Source organism: Gastrolobium bilobum, unplaced genomic scaffold (genome assembly GCF_033153095.1).
Source record: "Gastrolobium bilobum isolate Gb01-03AN ecotype WA unplaced genomic scaffold, APGP_CSIRO_Gbil_v1 utg40918, whole genome shotgun sequence".
Taxonomy (NCBI): Eukaryota; Viridiplantae; Streptophyta; class Magnoliopsida; order Fabales; family Fabaceae; genus Gastrolobium; species Gastrolobium bilobum.
In genome coordinates, this window is record NW_026900135.1 from 18,290 (window position 1) to 40,114 (window position 21,825).

General features: G+C 38.3%; 1 protein-coding gene and 1 long non-coding RNA gene across 3 annotated transcripts; one reads left to right on the top strand and one right to left on the bottom strand.

The window, feature by feature from the left end:
* Nucleotides 1–255: 255 nt before the first annotated feature.
* Nucleotides 256–4,258, top strand: LOC133295463 (probable galacturonosyltransferase-like 7). Its single transcript, XM_061494303.1, has 2 exons — nucleotides 256–1,543; nucleotides 4,027–4,258. The coding sequence occupies exon 1, from the start codon at nucleotides 398–400 to the stop codon at nucleotides 1,502–1,504; it is 1,107 nt and encodes a 368-aa protein (XP_061350287.1). The 5' UTR covers nucleotides 256–397; the 3' UTR covers nucleotides 1,505–1,543; nucleotides 4,027–4,258.
* A 3,905-nt stretch (nucleotides 4,259–8,163) lies between these two features.
* Nucleotides 8,164–20,365, bottom strand: LOC133295464 (uncharacterized). Of its 2 annotated transcripts, XR_009749345.1 has the most exons (4): nucleotides 19,940–20,365; nucleotides 19,766–19,843; nucleotides 10,341–10,413; nucleotides 8,164–9,607 (listed from the first exon to the last, which is right to left on the bottom strand). It is a non-coding gene; the product is annotated as an uncharacterized LOC133295464 (long non-coding RNA). The 2 variants fall into 2 exon arrangements; XR_009749344.1 differs by lacking the exons at nucleotides 19,766–19,843; nucleotides 19,940–20,365 and adding an exon at nucleotides 14,652–15,273 and having other exon boundaries at nucleotides 10,341–14,561.
* Between the last annotated feature and the right edge of the window lie 1,460 nt (nucleotides 20,366–21,825).

Below are 21,825 nucleotides of genomic sequence, written 5' to 3' on the forward strand. Positions count from 1 at the left end.
ATATTAATAATAATATTATTGCAGAGAAACATTGGTTAGACAGAGAGAGAGGCAGTGGAGGTTAAGAGGGAAACAGAAGCAGAGGAAGAAATAGAGAAAGCGCGACGGTGCGTACCTTAGCACCAGCCCTTTCCATGGATTCCTCTCCGTCGTCGTCTTCTCTCTCCTCCGCTTTCTCTCTCCACCAAATCGCTTCGTCCCCACGGCATCCTTACTCTTAAAGGACCGATTCCAACCACTCTCCGATTCCATTATTCCTTTTTTTTTTTTCTCACATCTCTCCACAATACTGGCTGACATAAAGGGTACCCTAGTGTTCCTCTCGTCGATTCTCGCCGATCGTTTCGATTTCAAGTCCAAGAAGAAAAAGAAGAGAAGGGGCTTTCACCGCCTCAGAATGTTGTGGCTAATGAGATTCTCGGGGTTTTTCTCCGCCGCGATGCTCGTGATTGTTCTCTCCCCTTCCCTGCAATCCTTCCACCCCGCCGAAGCCATCCGTTCCTCCCACCTCGACGGCCATCTCCGCCTGCCGCCGGTTCAAATCCCTCCTTCCGATGGTGACAACCGATTTTCGTTTCGGAAAGCCCCTGCATTCCGCAATGCCGATAAATGTGGTTCGAATCGAAGGGGCATTTCTGAGGATACAAGTGTTTGCGACCCTTCCTTGGTACACGTGGCCATAACTCTCGACGTGGAATACCTCCGTGGCTCAATCGCCGCCGTCCACTCCATCCTGCAACATTCCCAGTGCCCGGAGAACATCTTCTTCCACTTCCTCGTCTCGGAGACCAATCTGGAGTCCCTCGTTAAATCCACTTTCCCTCAATTGAAGTTCAAGGTCTATTACTTCGATCCAGAGATCGTGAGGAACCTGATCTCAACCTCCGTGAGGCAAGCGTTGGAACAGCCATTGAACTACGCGAGGAATTACCTTGCGGATCTTCTGGAGAGCTGTGTAGGGAGGGTGATATACCTAGATTCCGATCTAGTCGTTGTGGATGACATCTCAAAGCTTTGGAGTACAAGCCTGGGTTCTAGAACCATCGGTGCTCCGGAATATTGCCACGCAAACTTCACAAAGTATTTCACGGCGTCGTTTTGGTCGGACAAGCGGTTGTCGGCGACGTTCGCGTGGCGGAAGCCGTGCTACTTTAACACGGGAGTGATGGTGATAGATCTCGTGAGGTGGAGGAAGAAGGGTTACACGAAGCGGATAGAGAAATGGATGGAGATCCAAAAGAGTGATCGGATCTACGAGCTTGGTTCACTGCCACCGTTCCTTCTGGTTTTCGCGGGACACGTGGCTCCAATCGAGCACCGATGGAACCAGCACGGTTTGGGTGGCGATAACGTAAGGGGGAGCTGCAGGGACCTCCACGCAGGGCCGGTTAGCCTGCTGCATTGGTCCGGCAGCGGCAAGCCATGGCTCCGGTTGGACTCAAAACGGCCCTGCCCGCTCGACGCTATGTGGGCCCCTTATGACTTGTACGGACACACTCATTGATTAAACGACGAGCCATGAAGAAGCAAAGGGTAGTCGCTGGTAAATTCTCTCAGAGTACTGTTTTGTGATATCACTTCACTCTGTTCATTTAATTTAATTCTCATTTCGGTCTATTTTTTTTTTTTTCTTGATTAATATTTTGTTCCCCCACTTCTCTTCTCTTCTCTCCTCTTCTGTTCTCTTTACTATGGACGGATCAGATGATATCTACTCATTGAGTTATTAGTTTTTCGTATATTTCTTCTCTAGACTTGGTTTCTCAGGGCGTTTTTTCTCCCCCTTTTGTATTCTATTATTCTATTACGTGGTTCTTGCTTTGAAAATAAATAAAATAAAGAAAAGAACAGGTGGATCTTCTATCTTCTTGTATAGATTTTGAGATGAACGATGGACTAAGATTTTATAGAGTATCAACATTCACAGATAAAGCTGACCTAAGGAAAAACAATTATTGTGCTTTTTGATAAATCCATTAATTGGTATCGCGTAACATAAAATTATGAAATTTGATTTATTTGTTTAATGGCTTGTGTCTGCCTGGGTTCTTGTTTGATTATTAACCTTGACTGCGTTCACCAGCTAAGCGGTAGAGATTGACCTTAGGATTTAGTACCTTGGTGTTTTGAGGATGGTTGGTGGCGGTAGACGGTAGTCCATGTGCAAATTTGCATTTATCATGTAATTGTTATTAATTTCTTTTTGTGGGGAAAATATAGTGTTCAAATATTAGTGTGTTGGTGTTGGGAAATTTGGTCCCGCCACTCTGCTACTCAGTAATGGGAACAAAGAAGAGAAGTTGAACTGTTGTACTTGTTGTTATTTATAATAAATAATGCAAAAAGCAGGGGGAAGAAGACACGTATGTTGCTGGATAGCTTAGTTGTGCACGTCTACAGAGAGAGGGGCCAAAAGGAACCAACAAGGGTCTAGGCTAGCTTAAGTTTAAGATATGGGGGAATCTTGCCGGCTGCAGTAGCCAAATCAGGCATTGGAACAATCCAATGAGTTCGAGGATTGCGTTGGCAGCGAAGCTTAAGGCTAAGTTCGCGGGCACTCTGAGGGAAGCAGTGCTTCGCTGGAAGCGGCGGAACATTTGTGATTGTTTGTGAGCAATCTTCCCCACTCTGCATTTCTTGCCTCTCACTCTCATTTTGTCCTTTGCACCGCAAGCATTCTTGACCATTATCTTCTGTCTTCCATTCCACCATGCGGTGTTCATGTTTATTCAATTCCCTTCTCCCCACAATAAATTGAAGACTTTTGTTTTCATCAATCTTGACATTGTTGGGTAATTTGTTTTTATTTGAAAAATAGAACATATTCGAAAGAGTTGTGATGAAAGCATAGCTAGGAGGTTGAACAAATCAAGTTCAATGGATATGTGGGTTGAGAGGTCCTGATGTCATTGTTGCTTGTAAGTGTCTGCATAATGAGAGGGTGCGGGGACCGTTTCCTCTTTACCCTTGGACAGTTACTTGGAGTCTTCCTTTATAGTTTCGGGCTACTTGTGTTCGTTATGTGTTTTTTCCTATCTATTTTTATTTCTTTAATTTGTATTCTAGAACATAAAAGAAGCATCCATAGTGTGCATATGATCGGTTAGAATGGAGTCTATCATTTGATTGTTTTTGTCTCAATTTATATAATCTAAAGTAGGTTGTGAATAATGTATCCAAATTATTCATATGTGAGCTAGCATTGCTAGCTGGGGCTATATGATACTTAGGCAGTTGATTAAATTATGGAATAAAGTTTTAATGTCGGGTTTAAGATAATATATTACTAATAAAGGATTGGGACGTAGCAACGGATGCCTGGGCCAGTGACACATTTTATGGGCAAATGGTAAAAGATTAGTTTTATGACGTTGACATGCTACCACAATTGTTATAATAAAGAAAGTAATTCTTTTGATTTGATATTATATGTTTGGACGGGTTCTTGCATATGGAGATGTAAACATCGCTATTCTTTGCTATTTTTTTCTTTAAACTGCAGAGGATTTCAGCCTATGACAACATTTTGTTTGATAAAAAAAAAAATTAAAAATAAACAAATCGGTTCAATGATTTTCTCAGAGTGAACATAGATAAAGCAATTCCGATACTCTATAATCACCTTGCAGATAAAATCTCACGATATGTTTGTCAAAACTATATTTATAATTTCTTATTATAAAAAAATGTTAGTTTTATGGATGAGATGTCGTGATCTTTAATGAGGTAAAAGACAAGGCTGCTAACCGCATAGGCCAATGTTGTCGTACTTCATTCCCTCGATTGATTATGGAGCTAATATGTGCTTCTAATTGAGTTATTCATTTCCAAGGTTTTCATTATTTTTATAATGTTTTTTATTTTCATTTTTTTTCCCTTAGCATTTGCAATGGCTTCATCTGCATGAAGCGAAATTAATTATTCTTTTAAAAAAATTGCTTGCCACCAAAATTTCAGTGGGTAAAGGTAGTTAATTCATGTGGATGGAATTGGAACCTGATTCGTTTTTTCAATGTCAATGAGCAGATCTTTTCATGGATTTATTGTAAACCAGTTGAAGGCAAATAAAACAAGCTCATTCTCAAGGTAAATAAAGCTCCAAATTGCCAAGATTTCTCACGGCTCTTTCTGGGTGCTGGGAGGTGAACGAAACTGGGCCCCATAACCAATTTTAATCTATTGGTCCCCATCTCCTCGTGGTGTATTTGCTCTTGGTTTTCTTTCTCCTTTTGTTCTGAAATCATATTATGAATAACATTTAAGGAATAAATGTGTGTCATTTTAAAAGATGTAAAATTGTGTCATGCTGAGAGATAGATAAAGGAGGAGAGAGTTGACAAAAAAAAAATATGTGAGTCCCACCTCTTTGTGAGAGTGAAAGGATATAAGTTGTGTCGATTAAAAAAATAAATATTTTTCCCAACATGGGAAATCAACGATGATAAAAAAAAACAAAAACGCAATTTGGGCCCTCGAGTGAAAATTCCTATTTCAAGTAGGTCCCTGTCCCAACTCTCAAGTTAATATAAAAGAAGGCTCCATCAATCATTGGATGCTAAGAATAAAATTTACATATAATCTTTCTTTAAATAATTTGGTAAGCTGTCGGTGGAATCTTGTTTTTTGTGCGATCAGCCTTACGTGAGAAAAAGCTTATTTTGTAATCGAAATTTCTTACAGCCTTACAGGAACCATATAATTTCTGGCGCAATTATATGGAGAACAAAAAAATCATGTGCAATGTATGTGAATAACAAATTTGTATTCCACTAAAATTGTTGAAAGAAATGCAATTCAACAATCATTATAATAATTCTCTAAACCATTTTATTCATCTTTTGGATGATGCTATAACCTATTTCTTTATGAAAATGTTTATAATAGAAGAACACTTGACTGCTAGGTATGAGAACATTAAGGGAGTTGGTAAAAAATTGGTGATCTTTTTTTTTCTTCAGTAATACCTTTTTTTATTTTTTTTAAGCCATGACATCAGCATTGAGCAGTTGGAGAATACTTTTGTTACAGCCACCAATGCGCAATATTTACAAAAGTTATATTCTATAATTTGAGATTCGGTTCATGATGAACAAACTTTGTAAGTGACGAATTGACGATATGATTATACATTACCTAGGAATTGACGATATTTTTACCATGAACTTTTAAAACATACTTCAAAGGTGGGAATATTTCATTTCCACCTTCAAATTCTTAGAAATAATTTAACAGAACTTGGAACAAACACCTTTTAATAGGTTATAATTTTGAATTACCTTAATTAAATAGACATATTATCACGTCTTAGGCTTATTATGGACCTAAGTTCATGGTAACACAAATTTATTTCCAGGATAGACTAAGCCCTTGGCAACAGACGAGAGTCATCTTCTCTGAAAGAAGTTAGATAATATATAGATCGCTTATATTACTTCTTGGAACTACATGTAATGTTATTAATGGTTAAGATCCTAGAAACAGTGCCAGATTTGGTTTCAGAGTCTGGGATGTTCACTGGTCATTATTACACGAAGGAAAGGAACAAAATGGAGAAGAGGAGGAAGTACGAAAGTATCCAAAAAAGAGAAGAGGCCTTTGGAACCTTTACAGCTAGAAACCATGGGGTGAGTTAATTTGGGGGTGCATGGGACCATAATTACAACAAATATATATCACGTTAGGTCTACCTACATTTTACAAGTTACGAAGGTTCCTCCCAGGACTAACACCTCAGGCTCAAATATATATCACAAGGCAGCTCCTGCCTCACTCGATGGGACATGCTCACATGCCTGTTTTGTGTTGAAAATGCTTATGTAAACTCTTCAAATGGATTTTGGGGTGCCCAAGGAAGGGACACCCTTCATTGAAAATTGTAAAAAGTATTGAATTTCCCGGGACCTTAACTTTAATCAGTTTTATGACAAACATGAATGCTTTTCTTAATTGTTGGTCAGAAGGCAGAAGCAGAGTTAATGAAGGAAGGTCATTTCTGATTTAAATGCAGACCTTTCATCACCTGTTTGCTGCAATTTTTAACTCAACTATTCCAAGTTGATTTTCATATCTTAAAAAGTACTTGTGTGGAGCCTGCAAGGTGAATAAGTAGGCGCAGAGCATATATTGGGGCAGGGATATATCTGGGTCCAATCGAGCCGGTTTTTTTGAAAAATTGAATCGAATTGGTTTAAATGTTTCGGTTTGGAAGTATTTTGGTTCGGTTCAAAACTGGTTTGGTTCAGAAGTGGTTCGGTTCGGTTCGGAAATGATTCGGTTCGAAACCGGTTTGGAACCGGTTCGGGTCGACCTTCTTTTGAAAAGAAAAAAAATTAAAAAATTAAAAAATAAAGTTATAAAAATCAATTTGATTCAGTTTGAAAACGGTTCGGTTCGGAAACGGTTTAGTTCGGTTCAAAATGGGTCGGTTCTTAAACTGGTTCTAACAATCAGTTCGGTTCTTAAACTGGTTCTAAAAACCGGTTCGGTTCATAAATTAGTTCTTTAAAAACCGATTCGGTTCATGAACTAATTTTTAAAAATCGATTATTTTAAGAGGCGGTTCGGTTTGGTTCAGTTCAGTTTGGTTCAATTTTTTAGTTATTTTGTACACCCTTGGAGGTTATGGCTTTGGCTACAAACTTGATGAAAAAAGTTGAATTCTTTCAAACACTATCAAAGTGGTCCATGTTTTCCTCCAATTTCTTGTTATCTTGTTTATTATGTGTCACATACAAATTGGGGTCACGCGCTCTTATTTGTTATACATTGATGTGACACAGATACCATCGAAATATGGAGTTCAAAATCATTAACAGATGAAGTCCATGAACTTACAAGCAGCTAGCTGGGGCGAGAGTGACAAAAAATCACGGAATCAAATAATTACAACACTTACTTGTCTATAGCCAATTCTATTTCCAAAACAAGGCTGTGTCTGCTTCACGACCATGATAGTGGGGACCATCTGGGTAAGATTCATACAGCTCCTAAAGGGGACCAATCACACTACGTTGTGTGACTTAAATTAATAGCTGTTTTCAAAAAAATAGCTCCTTAGACTACGTTGAATGGATTCAACCATGAGGGAAATGCAGGTTCGACTCTGACACAACTACGAAATGGTAATGCTAGATATAAAGATATAATATATTTATTTATACCAAATGGTAATAGCTAATTTTTGGTAACAAGAAGACTGAGCAAGTGAAAAGAAAAAAATCTCGCTTCAATCTTCACATGTCATTTTTGGGGAGAGGTTTAAATATCTTCATCTCTAACCCGTCTCACACTCCGAACTAGTTTCATAACAGATTCAAAGAGTCGAAATTTGTGAAAATATCGGAAGGAACCAACTCTAATGTACTATGTACGGTAACTGAGATATTTATCCATTCTAGTATTTTAAGTTTGGGCTTTGATTTTTTCATATTGTGAATTAATTAAAGAGGGACTCCACGCTTATTTAAAAAAAAAATCACACATAAATGGAAATGTCACAACGGAAAATATTGAGAAATGTTTTCCCTTTTTTAAGTTTTGAACCCACTGAAGCACCCTAACAAAACCGGGTATGAAAATGAAAGTGATCCAAACATTATCTACTTTATCTTCATTCACTTCAATGTGAGACAACAATTTGCTGTTCACAGACAACCCTTCCCAGTAATTCCCGCATAACCTGAACAAATGCAAGACAAGCTCAGTTACTCTGTTCCATGCTCTTGTGCAATCACCTTTTGTGATAACGGTGTTGACTTGTGACCTTCAGAAAATGACTGTATCACAACGTGGAATTGGCTTTCCTTTATGATTATCTCTCTGAATTCTGAAAACAATGTTAAATATGCAAGCAGTTATGATGATATTTGAGTCCAACCTAACACAACCTAACTGAATAGAAGGCTTCATTGTCCATATTTTTTATTGCATGGAGAAGTTATTCGAGTTAGTGATAGATGGAACGTCGATAGTATTTTGAGCATCTAAAAAGGGTCTAAAACTGGTGATACTCAAACAAATCTCGTTATTGCCAAAAGTCATTTGTTACGACTCTGAGGATTGGGAATTGGGGAAAGCAATTTAGATCATAGAAAATAGAGTGCAAAGTGAAACGGAAATGATGTTTTATTGAATGAAAAAGAAGCAGTAAAATTCTTGGTGATCCCTCCAAAATGGATACAGAACCAATATATACCCATATATTCCCATGATTCCCACATTCCTGCAAAATATAGACCCAATAAATTCCCATGATTCCCTCCTTCCTGCCAAATATAATACACTAGCAAAAATAAAGCACTTAGCCTAATTTCATTTGGCACATTTTTGCATGTGTAGACCTTCCATGTGACCGGTTGATCTTTTTTCTCCTTCCTTGGCTCATCATTTGTAACATGATTCTAGCTACTTCTGTGAGTTTTTCTACACGGACAACAACAGTAAGAACCATGACTCGAACATTTCAACTTCGATACGGCTATTCGGAAGCTAATATTTTTCAGCAAGAGCTGCAAGAGATAATCACACAAAACTCTTTTGGAATAATGACCTGATCATTCGCTGTGTACCTCGCCAATGGGTGCACAAAATAAGATTATAAGAAATTAGAATACCAAAAGGTTTAGACTTAAAAACAACAACACTTCCTATCATGTTTTGACTCGGCAGTTTTATCCAAAAACCGATGACCGGTTGGATTGCAACAATCCAATTCACTAACCCATAAGAAGAGGTTGTGAATAGGCAAGCCTCACAAATTTTTCGCGCAGTCATATGATTTATAAAGAGTAATTTTTCTCGTATTCAAAACAATATGACATTAAACTCCTACTTTATTGTACCAGACTTCAGTCTTATTGCCATTGTAACCGGAAGGCGTGTCTCAATTTTTCTAAGCTCCAGCCAATAGCAGAGCCGGCCCATTCGTTAAACTAAGGCCAACAATGAGACCTAATACAAATTTAACCCAAGTCAAGGCCCTAAATGGCTTCACCAATGCCGGCCTCACTTCAATTTCAGTGGAGGCAGTATCAGCGCTGACTTGAAACTTTAATTGAAACAATAACTTGTTGGACCATCTGGGGCTTCGCGTGCATATAAATTATACGCGAATTGGAGGAGAATAGCCCCACGAAACAGAACTCGTAAAATACTCAAAAACTCAGCGTATTTTTCCAGAAACCTCCTGACTTGTAAAAATCATAATAAATCGGGATTTCAGAATTTCATTATAAGGTTTATATAATCTGAAAGTACACAACTGGGGCTTTACATCCATATAAAGTATACCTCAATCGGAGGTCTGTAGCCCCAGAACAACAACTCGCAAAGTGCTCGCAAAAACAGTTCAAAATCCGAATTTAAATACTACAACAATTCTTTTCGCAAGCTAAATACCAGAAACATAAAAGTCATGCTAAACTTCTTTTCAAGACAAAATATACATCATGGCATGCCGTACTTTAAGAAACTACATCAAGGTCAAGTAATCAGAATACACTCAACAGAGACAGCGAGCGCAAACAACAAGGTTGTCAACAGTATAACTTAAACATAATAGTCATGTACTCAAGTCATCTAACACTTCTTCAAATGCCTCTAAGCCCTCCTGCAATTTATAAAAATTGAGCCCCCGAAGGGGTGAGAGAAATCCCAGTAGTGTGGCAATAAAACCAATATAGCAACAATATTATACTAGGTACAAAATTCCAAAACAGTCACATCAACATTTAATTTTCCCAGATAGATGCTAACATAATAATCATAGTGCGTACATAACGCCAAGGTACTAGTCATATTGCGTATATAACGCCAAAATACTAATCAAGATGCGTATATAATGCCAAAGGGTACGTTCATAGCACCGTCGTGCACGTACTAACAAGTACAATGGAGATCCCATAGTGGCTCCTCAAGAGGGTTCCAACTGCAACCTATGCGGACTGAAGCCAAGTGTCCCATACCCTGGTACCGGAGGGATGCCTATATGATGCGTGCTCAAACGTATGCTTATAGTTATTATATACTTCAGTCTCCAAAATGAATGCATAATGCGGTATGCGATGGCATGCTTGACACACACACAAACAGACACAGGTGAAACATGATGTGCATATGCATGACTAGATCATATTCATAATAGCATATTGCTCTTGTATATTTGATACCAAGCTACCGATTAACAAATATTTCCATAGGCAGAATTTTCCATCATGACAAGTCCAAAAACAGGATACATATATCATATAACAGAATACTAGTCATAAGGCACATGTGAGCATCAGTTCAAAATTCTATACGCTAGCTAATAGTCACAGTAGATCTCACCACCAAACACATACCTTAACTCTTTAGCTTTTACATCAAGCATTCCGAATATCATCAAACAGTCCAATTATTCAGGACCTTGCGCACCTAAACAACCACGTACGACAAATCAGAATTTATTATATTCATTCAATTACGTTACATATCTTTCCATTCTCCTAAATCTTTGGTTTCCAATCGGTCTCAAGGTTCTTAAATTAAATTATCATTCTAATTCAAAGCTGCCTTACCATAAGTTAATTATCTTCCTGTCTTTAATTTTTGTCGTATTAATTTCTAGCAAGTAACAAAAAGAATCATTCCAAGGACCTACACATGCAGGTTTGGTTTAGTTAACAACTAGGTACACATAGCTTTTTCATTTATACAAAATTTAGAACACACAATTCCTTAAGCATACAGGTTCGATTTTCATGATTACTAGGTGCCTATAAATTCATCTTAACAAAACTCTACAATTGTCATTTAATCACTGTTAATTAAATTATACATTATACATGTTGTCTATATAAATTCAGAGTATGCAAAGCTGGATTAAAATACTAATTCAACTGGACAACCCCAAAGCATAACAAAGGGTTATTTTCCAAATTCACAAAATCTATTTCGGCTTGCTGTACTGAAGTTCATGGCTGATCTAATGATTAAAAACAAAAGAATGTAACAGCCTTTTGACCATGGTGATGTGAGTTTTAAAATGTATCACCAGAATGATTTCGAGGTGAAATGTATTGTCGGAATAGTGCATAACGACGCGGTGGACAATGTACCGTTTTCAGTCGCGTTTTGTTCAAAACCGCGTTACATGCAACAGAAATCACGTGACAATCGGTGCTGGAAGTGATGGAACTGGGCTGAAGTGATGTAACTGGAACGTGATCGTGTGAAGACTGCGTCTCTGCAGTGTCGGAAGACCACTGACGCGGTACCTGTCAAGCCGCGAACCGCCAGCCAATGGTGGTCCACCATCTCCTCCACTGAAGGCGGTCGTCTCAAAGCCGCGTCCAGGAGGCGTTCTTCTAGATGCCGCATCCAGCCCTCCTCGGACCACTACTTATTCTCCCTCGTCTCAGTCAGAAGATCCCAGTCTCTTCCAACAAAGAACGCGTGTAGTGGTTGTGGGGTTTCTTTCAGTTTGCCATTGTCTGTATCATTTTCAAGTAAGTAGTATTATTATATGCTTGGTTTGCTATATTATTAAAATTAATGGGTTGCAGTATTATTAAGATATTAGGTTTGCTGTATGATTAACATATTAGATTTGTCATATTTTCAAGTAAGTAGTATTATAATCTGGTCCACATGTGTTAAAATCATATTATTAAGATATTAGATTTTTGTAAGTTTCTCTTTTTGTCTTAAAATGTTAGAATAGTGAATTTAATTGTGATTATTGCTATTGTTTATAGTATTAATATTTTGTATTTAATTGCAACAAAAATTTGTGATTATTGTATTAATAATTTTATAAAATTTGTTCAATATGTTATATGCTATATTAATAATTTTATTGTATTTTTATGTTCTTTAAAGGTCTCTTTCTTTGTTGCTAAAAATATTAGGTTAGTATATTTAGTTTTTATGATTTGCTAGTAATTTTATTAGGCTTTTTGACCACTGTAGCCCTTTATTAATAATTATTTACCAAATTGCCCTCGATTAGAAACTATTACGAAAAATTAACCCTCCAAACAAACATAACACCAATCTGCCCCTGTTTGACCGTTGACCACGAAGCATACCCGGGTACCCCACTCCATACCCGGGTATATTTTAAAAAAATCAACCATACCCGGGTATGTAGTGGGGTACCCGGGAATTATTCTTCGATCTGGAAATTTTTTGAATTATTTACCCGGGTAGGTAATGGGGTACCCTGGTAGATTTCGCGAATAGGGTACCCAATACCAAGGGTTTCGGTCATTGTTGCGAGGTAGAGTTTTTTCTCCCCAAATCAGTTTCCCTTCACGTCTCTATTCCGAAGCATCACACATATATTTCATCTCATCATCTCAAAAAGTTTAATCTTGGTATTGGCATTACACCTCCACATTTCCATTTTTGTGTTAAAAAATCCGAACCAAGATCCAAACCCAAAACCTAAACCCAAATTTTCGTGTGAAAGATGAGTTCAAGTCCTATCATGGTACCTATAGTTATTTACTACAATGGGAGGCATTTTGAAGGTCCGAATGGTGTCCGATTTGAAGGAAAAACAAAAACGATGAAAATCAAAGTGGGCACTACATGCAATGAACTCAAGGACAGAATTCTCCAAAAAATGGGGTCAGAAGGCATCCATTCCATCCACCGCATGATAGCCAGGTTAGAGACTATTGTGGATATGGATACAATATACTACATTGGTAACGATATCAATGATGATGAAGATGTGGAGTTCGTCACAGATGCGTATGTTGGATGGAAAGTATTAAAAATGATTGAGATATATGTTGAATTTGATGCTGGTCAGTCTTCATCGTTACCGGTGCATACAACCACTGCGCACTGTATTGGTCAAGAAGATACAATTGTACGATCATCTGCACCTGCTCAGGTAACAATGGATAAGGATGAAGACGATGAAGATGAGGAGTATGTGGACAGCGAAGATGAGGGAGAATCTGAAAGTGCTATTCCATAGGGTGATTCGTCTGACACTGACGTGGATGAAAATTTTGACGCTGACACGAGCGCTGTAAGGCTGGGTACCCCAGTCATGTCACCACTTCATGTTGATCCTGTCAGTTCACCACTTCATGTTGACCCTGTTAGTAGCGGTAAGTTATTAAATTTTCACATTTGCTTTAATAAATTATATATATTCGGTGATATTGATTCAGACAATAATCAATGAAGCTTTAGATGCAGGGACTGCGGTAGAGCCATTTTGAAATGAAAGCCAACATTATTCATTCATTAATTGGGCGCACCCTAATGACGAGTTGGAGATCCTGTATGGGGATGATGACTTGCACGGAGGTTGGAAGTTAGGAGATCCATTATTTGTGCAACAAGAATTTGGCTCCAAACCAGAAATGCAACATGCTGTGAAGATACATTGTATGAAGGGGCGCAGGACAGCCATAGTCGAAAAAAGTGACGAGTCCAGATTTGTTATGAAATGTAGAAATCATACTGACGGATGTCCATGGTTTATGAGGGCAATCAAGCCCAAGAAGGGAGCTAATTGGGTGGTCCGTAAATGGGGTGAAGATCACACATGCCTGAATCAAGGCCTTTCACAGGATCATAGACAGTTGGACTCAGATGTAATATGTGCGGCTATTATAAGTATGTATTCTACGATGAACTTAACGAATCTTCTAATTGAGAATATGGTAAAGTTGTGTTTTTTTTTACAGACATGTTAAAGGAAGATCCAGCTACAAAACCAGTTCTGATACAAGAGAGGATACAAGGAATATATGGATACAACATCACGTACAGGAAGGCTTGGAAGGCAAAAATGAAAGCCATTGTTAAGTTGTATGGTGACTGGGAGAAATCCTATGGATTCTTGCCCAATTGGCTGATGTATATGACGCAGGTGAATGTGGGTTCTGTGTTCAAGCTTGATATAAATCCATGTTGTGACGAACGTCGGGTTTATACAGACAGATCTATATTTCATAGGGTTTTTTGGACATTTCACTAGTGCATTGAAGCATTCAAATACTGCAAGCCTATAATTCAAATTGACGGCACTCATCTGTATGGGAAGTACAGAGGAACACTCTTGATTGCAACATCACAGGATGGAGATGGACATCTGCTCCCTATTGCCTTCGTTGTTGTTCCTCTAGGTGAGAAGTTGGAAGATTGGTCTTGGTTTCTGAGCCTTTTACGTTTTCATGTCACACATAGGCACGATATTTGCCTAATATCTGATCGTCATCGAAGCATCATAAGGGCGGTCAAAGATCACGCAGCCTCATCACCTATGTCATGACCCCCTGCTGATCCACCCTCCAAGCGTGTCATCCTGCTTTCCATCGTTGTTCGCCACTTGCTTGTACTCTGTCTGTAGCCCCTAAACTCACTCATCACGGCGTCCTGTCCACATGTCAAGCGATACATGGAGGCCATCACATGATCAAATGTCCATCATCCCTCAGGAGCTGTCCATCCCCCCTCAAGTGATGGTGGACCTGGTGGTCGTCGTGTGCGGCTGCGATGTGCAGGAGTGGGATCAACAGAATGGACAACATCATCTGAGTCATCATCATCAAGTCCTGCATCAACATCATAAAAAGTAGACATTAAAATGTGGATGGTGCAAAAATATTAACCCTACTGCTACCCTAAATCCAAAAAACATTTACCTGCACCTGCATCCTCCATCTGAGCATCGTGCTGAAGGGGGACCTCTGGTGGTTCAGATGCCTTCTTCCAGTACCACACACCTGCTGGGCTCTGCATAATCCTGCATTGCTTCAAAAGGCGCTCCCCAAAGATGGCATTCCATCATGTGGCTGTCTTCATGGTCTCAGTTGCCATAGGAACACCAAATCTTTGCAAAATCTTCTGGACCAGGAATGCAAATGGCAATTCAGCCTTTTTTGACTTGGCCGCCTTCCACATCAAGATGCATATGTAGTGCCTCCAGTTCACCTTAATATGGTGAAGGAGGGCCCACAATATCACAAAGTCACCTTCCAGCACCTTCGAACGATTATGAGGGCGCTGGAAAATAATGTGGGTCACCACATAATGAAGTATGCGGGCAGACACGGACAAATTGCTGACAGGATAATGAGTAAATTGTCCGGCCTCTGCATCTGCCCTCCTGGTCTCAGCCACAACAGCCTCCCTATCATAACTACCAAATATATGATGGTTGTCTCCGTCATATAGTGCTGACCCTGTCTCACCGTCGAAGTCAAATCCCAGCAACTCTGTCCACATAGGAGCAGTAAGGATGATATCAATCCCGCATACACGGGAAGTTAGCTCACCATGCACATAGCCCAGGTTCTGGTAGAATGCTCGCACCATGACCTCTGAGTACAGGCACCTCATCTCCGCAAGCACCAGCAAATGTGTTTGCTGAAGAAGTGGGACTATGTCGAACTGCTCCAAATTGAAGAACGCCGAATCCAGTGATTTCGGCTCACAAATTTTTCGGCTCATGAAAAACTTCATAAACCGCTCGTGTGCACCAGCGTCATCCTCAAATAAATATCCGAACGGCAAGTCCGGAGCCTGATGCACAGCCTGGGGCTGAGAGGAGGAAGATACATCATGTCGGTGCTTGCTCCTCCCTTCAGTATTCATCGCTCTCTTCTTCCCAGCGCGTCTGTCCTCCATGCAATAACACTGTAAAAAAAAATTAAAAAAAAAATTCAATTTCAGAGAATATGGATAAACAGGTTTAGGGTTAGGGTTTGGGTTAGGGTTTTTTATTAGCAACAAATCAGAATGCATTTTGAAAACGAAAATTAACAATACGCAAAGCAATAAATTAAAATGCATACATGATTACATCAAGGTCAGGCCGATTTTTATGATGAATCAGAAATTCAAACGGAAAAAAATAACAAATCTTGAAATTTCAATCGGTAGAAGGAACCCATACCGTGCGCCAAGGATGATGACAAAGTCTTGAGATGATCGATCAAACGTGCTCCCAGAATGGACGAAATCGCACTTCAGCAGCTCTCTACCCGGGTACCCTTTGTGGGTTTTCCAAATGGGGGCTGCTGGGGCTTTAAAAAAACCCTATTCGCGAAATCTACCCGGGTACCCCATTACCTACCCGGGTAAATAATTCAAAAAATTTCCAGATCGAAGAACAATACCCGGGTACCCCACTACATACCCGGGTATGGTTGATTTTTTTAAAATATACCCGGGTATGGAGTGGGGTACCCGGGTATGCTTCGTGGTCAACGGTCAAACAGGGGCAGATTGGTGTTATGTTTGTTTGGAGGGTTAATTTTTCGTAATAGTTTCTAATCGAGGGCAATTTGGTAAATAATTATTAATAAAGGGCTACAGTGGTCAAAAAGCCAATTTTATTATTAATGTTTTATATTTAATTGCATAAAATTTTATTATTATTCTATTAAAGTTGTTAATCAAGCAATATTTATATTATTAAATTTGTTAAAAGTATTATATTATTATTATTATTATTGGCTTTATATTTAATGCATGATTAAAATTTGTGTCTACACTGGTCCTATTTATTTTTTGTCTTCTAACATTGTTTTATATTATGCGTATAAGATTTTAGTACAATTGTATTCATTATTCTATTAAAGTTGTTAAATATGTTATATTTCTATTATAAAATTTGTTAAAAACATTATTATTATTATGAATATGTTATGGTTATTGGACTTATATTTTTTGCATTATTAAATTTTTACGGTCCTTAAAATCTTAGGTTAGCCTATTTATTTTTTAAAATTTTCTATTATTTATTATTATTGCTGTTTTATTTTCAATAGCATAAAATTTTTATTATTATTGTATTAGTTATTTTATAAAATTCGTTAAATGTGCTATATATTGTTATGACATTAAACTTGCATAACACAGGTTCATGGCACGTGAGGTGATTAATCCGGGTCCCGAAGATTACAGTGTGTTGAGAATTGATGTGCAAGAAACACATGTGTCCCAAGTTGTATGGAACTCGGGATTGCAGAGGGTTCTCAAAGTTCGTAGAGAAACGCACGGGAAGGAGTCAGATCCGCATGATCCGGATAACAATCCGGAGCCAGTGGTGGAGCACCTTAGGCGTGCAGGCTTTTATCATGTTGCACGCATGCGTCATATGTCGGTTAGTTATTTAAAAGTGACATGAATTATGTGTTTGTACTTATTATAGGATAATGACTACTTTTATCCTTGTATAATGTGTTGCAGATTGATCATTCACTTATAGTGCTCTGGTTGAGCGTTGGCGCCCAGAAACACATACGTTTCATATGCCGCAGGGCGAAGTGACCATTACTCTTCAAGATGTGAATGCTATTCTTGGATTGTCATCAGACGGGGAACCCCTTATTGGACCGACATGCGCAAATTGGAGTAATGTTGTACAACAAATGATAGGACACCAACCTTTGCCGCATGAGATTGAGGGAAGCTATTTGCGAATGTCCTTCATAGATCGACACTATGGACATTGGGTTGCGCACCAAGGCATGCCTCATACTGAACTCCTCTATTCACGGGCTTATATATTTTGCCATTTCTAGATGGGGATTTTTCGGGTATGACCACGTATAGTTGGGGCGCAGCAGTGTTAGCACTCCTCTACAGGGAATTGTGCATGGCGACAAACCCAGCCCAAAATATTATGTCTGGTTGCCTGACCTTGTTGCAGATATGGGCATGGTCCAGATTCCCCCCCATTGCACTGTTTATACCACCTGAAACCGATCCAAATGATCATTACAGAAGAAGGTATGATGATATTTGCGTATTGTACTGCGAAGTTGTCGTTATATAGTAAGACTTGGAGCCAAATGGCTTTTTTCTTATTTTTTGGGCTTGTTTCCTTCAGAATTGCCAGCAAAAGCTTTTACGGTGACTTTAGAAATACGTTGATTCCCTTGTAATCCCAATTTCTGATGAATGTTCGCTTTCAACTGCGCAAAGGTAGTACCGCGTGTAATACGCATTGGTCGTTTTTCACCTTCAAATGTTACACCATGACGACCCATAACCTTTCTACCATTACAATATATAAGTGCACGAACTGTTTGTAAATTTGAACTCATTTTTCCTGCAAAAAATTCCACAAAAGATAGAAATACAAAATATTTAATATGGTAGAAACTATGTAATATAATGCAATATAACAAAACTACTACTTAGTGCAACGTATGAAATAATATTAGCTGAGGTGCCTTGAAAATGTCTTTATTTTTTTACATACAACATATAATTACTAGGATAAATTTTTAGTGGAAAATAAATACTAAAGTATAAAGCATACATGAAATAACAAATAAAAAGCATGATTAACTATGAACATAATCTGATATTCATAATTTTATTTTTTCATATTACAAAAAACACTTCAACTAAGCAACAGAGAAAGTATGGAACATTGAGTTTGAAATACTATTTTTCCATAAAAGAACAAACAACACAACTCAACGTTTTTTTTTCCGCAAGAACAAACAACGCTCAACGTTTTTTTTCCATAAAAGAACAAACAGCTCAACATTTTTTTTTCCATAACAGAACAAACACTTCAACAAAAGTATAGAACAAAGATAGATACCAGAAGGCCTTAACGCTGAGTGAAATGCAGAGGCAAACTGATGATATGGGGACCGGGAGTGGTAGTTAATATAGGCCCGGACACGGTTGGGGAAGAGACATTTTCAGGACTCCCACAGTCCATGGAGAAATTTGATTGGCTAATTGGACGCGTTTGAACCAGCGTCACGTTTGTTTTGAAATGACTAACCGGAACATGTTTGATTACCTACCGCGTCTGGTGCATCGTGGACTGACCGGAAGTGACTGGTTGCAAATGACGCGGCAGTTAATATATCACGTCTTAGGACACGGTACAGAACGTAGCAGGGACGTGGTAGGGATGGTATCACGTCTTAAGGACACGGTACAGAACGTAGCAGGGATGTGGTAGGGATGGTATCACGTCTTAAGGACACGGTACAGAACTAAGGAAACGGTACAGAACGTAGTATCACGTCCTTAAGCGTCAATTTCCCAACCGCGTTGTCATGCATTATATTGGCAAAACTTTTCATCCACAAATTATTCCGGTGATACATTTTAAAACTCACATCACCATGGTCAAAAGGCCGAATGTAACTGACACAATCCACAGTTCCTTATACACCGAGGTTCGGTTTTCATCATCCATGATGCTTATAATTTTATCAATTTTCACATCCTAGTCTTCTAACCGGATCATCATGCTTCAATATTACTAGTTTTCTGTCTTATAATTTAATACCTTAATAAATATCAAAGATCCCATTATTCCTACATGCACCAATTTAGTCTTACAACTATCACTTAATAAATTTTTTCTTTCTCTAACATACCCTACTACTATCACTTAGTCATGGGTAATTAAAAATAGCATGCAGCCTTCGTACTCTCTAACACATGCCAAAATTACTAAATTTTCTAATTAAGGGACAGTTCAACCCATTTAAATGGCTATATTCAAGTTCCCAAAATCGGTCCTTAGGCATGAATAACACATTTTAACAGACTGACCGCAAAAGTTTCATACATACAAAAACTTAATTAAATTTTTCTAATTCAAGGCATAATCCAACAAAACTAACGGGAGTCATTTCCAAGCTCACCAATCGGTTCTCCTTGTGCTTACAAGCACCAAGTCTATGGGTTTTCAAAAGAGGTAGAACGCAAAGGAGTAGAGTGACCAAACCGAATCAGAGGGAGGAAAGGAGATGGCACGGTTTCAGATTCCTACCTTGTATGTGTTCCCAACTAGTTCCCCAAATCCGTTCATGATCCTCAACCAAAAGAGGACAGCGCCCTCTCATTCCTACTGTCCAAAGGATTGAAACAGAAAACACATAAATAACAGCCCACACATCTTCTCATATACCGAAATCAGAAAGTAATTAGTGTGTGAGTCGCTCACTTGTTCTTGTAGGTGAAGGAAGGTGAGTTAGAACTTAAAAATGCTGGTATTTCATGTTAGAAATCAGATTTGCAGCTGCATGCAGGGGGAGTTCCCTTGAGAGCCGAAAGAAATAATCTGCATGCAATGAATCTCCTCATCAAACCGAAGAGGGAAAGAATGAACAAGGGAATAGGAATTTCTACAACTCTTTGAATGGAAGCACACGACCGAACAAGAAAGTAGAAGGATGGCCTCATATTGGGTTCTCCTTGGCTGTACGCATGAGAGGCTAGGGAACAAAGGTTGTGGCTGAGATTAGTTAAAAAAATAAGGATGAAGTCAGCTTATGGCTCCTACAATTAGCGCATGGAGGAAAGATATGGAGGTGGTGACGTTGATTAGGAGTCGTAACTATTGACCACAAAAGAACTATGTTTTCTTTCCATTAGCGTACAGGGGAAAGTGATGAGATTAAAGGATAGGTGTGGCTTGAAACCAATTAGAAGCATACATTCAGCTTTCACACAATTATCTATTAGGCATTTGGCGAGAGGAAATAAGTGGATAAGTGATGTCCCTTGCCCAATAGAATGACATGCACGCTAATTTCAATTGGTAAATAGAGATAATGCTTAATAGAGATAAATTGTGTTCTGAATGCAGTAACCAAAATAATCATATGATTTTGCTCCTAATATGCGCATAAGTGGCACAAAATGGAAAGGCTTCATTCTAATTGGTTGTATTGGGTGGCAAAGGTGGTTTATTTGGGATATTATTACAAGTAATCTGAATTCTTTACTCCACACCATGCGCATGACAAGAGATAAAAAATTTGGATAAAGGTTGCCATGGGTTTCCCTTTGACCAATAAAGATTAAGTGCGCAGATTTTGTTTAGGGATAAGCTAAGTGTCATGAGTAGGAAAATATAGGGCTACCCTAAACCCCCACTTAAAAGGCTTGGGTCGTGGCCCATGAAAGAGCTTGGACCAATAATTTACCTAAGCCATGTGGTTTCATGTAGCCATTAAGTTGTACTAGAGTTTCCATAAGGAGTACCTAAAATATTCCTAGCCTATACATAATTCGATTTTTAATTCAAGGCAAGCATCCACAACCCCCATGGTATTATAAATAGCTTCCTAATGAGTCGCCTATCTTATGTAATATATTATTAACTAGGTAGTAACTAGGATTTCTAAATAAATTGTAATTAAACTTAATACTATCCCTTCTTAACTAGTGTTTTGAATTCTTAAATTATATAAGTATTCACCTATAATTTCCATTAGAATAACTCCTAAATAGATTTAATTCGAATTTCAAGCATGCTTCACACTCTAAATTATAATTTATAGAAGTTCCTAATTATGCGGGATGTTACAACATGTATTGTTAAACTTTTATATCAGTAATATGGCTCCTTTCATTCATTCATATTCTTCCTCAACAAAGGTACATTTATACAAGAAGATGTAACAAATGTAACAAACTAACAACCTAATTTCTATAAACAAACTCCTTAAAGCAATCCTAAAATAACTCAGAAGATTTTACAGACTTTATCTAAAATACAACAAAATATTAAATTTAAACTTTTGAATTCAAACTTTCAGATTTAACACTCCCCCTCAAGTTGGTGCATGTATTTTTAACATGCCTAACTTGCAAATTATATCTCCAAGTGCCTTTCCAGAAATTGCTTTGGTTAAACCATCTGCCGCTGATCTTCTGATCTGATGTAGGGAGTATTAATAATTTGTTGATCTAACTTCTCTTTTATGAAATGCCTATCCACTTCAACATGTTTGGTTCTGTCATGTTGAACCAGATTATGTGCAATCTCAATGGCAACTTTATTATCGCAATAGAGATTCATAGGTTGATCATTTTCTAACTTTA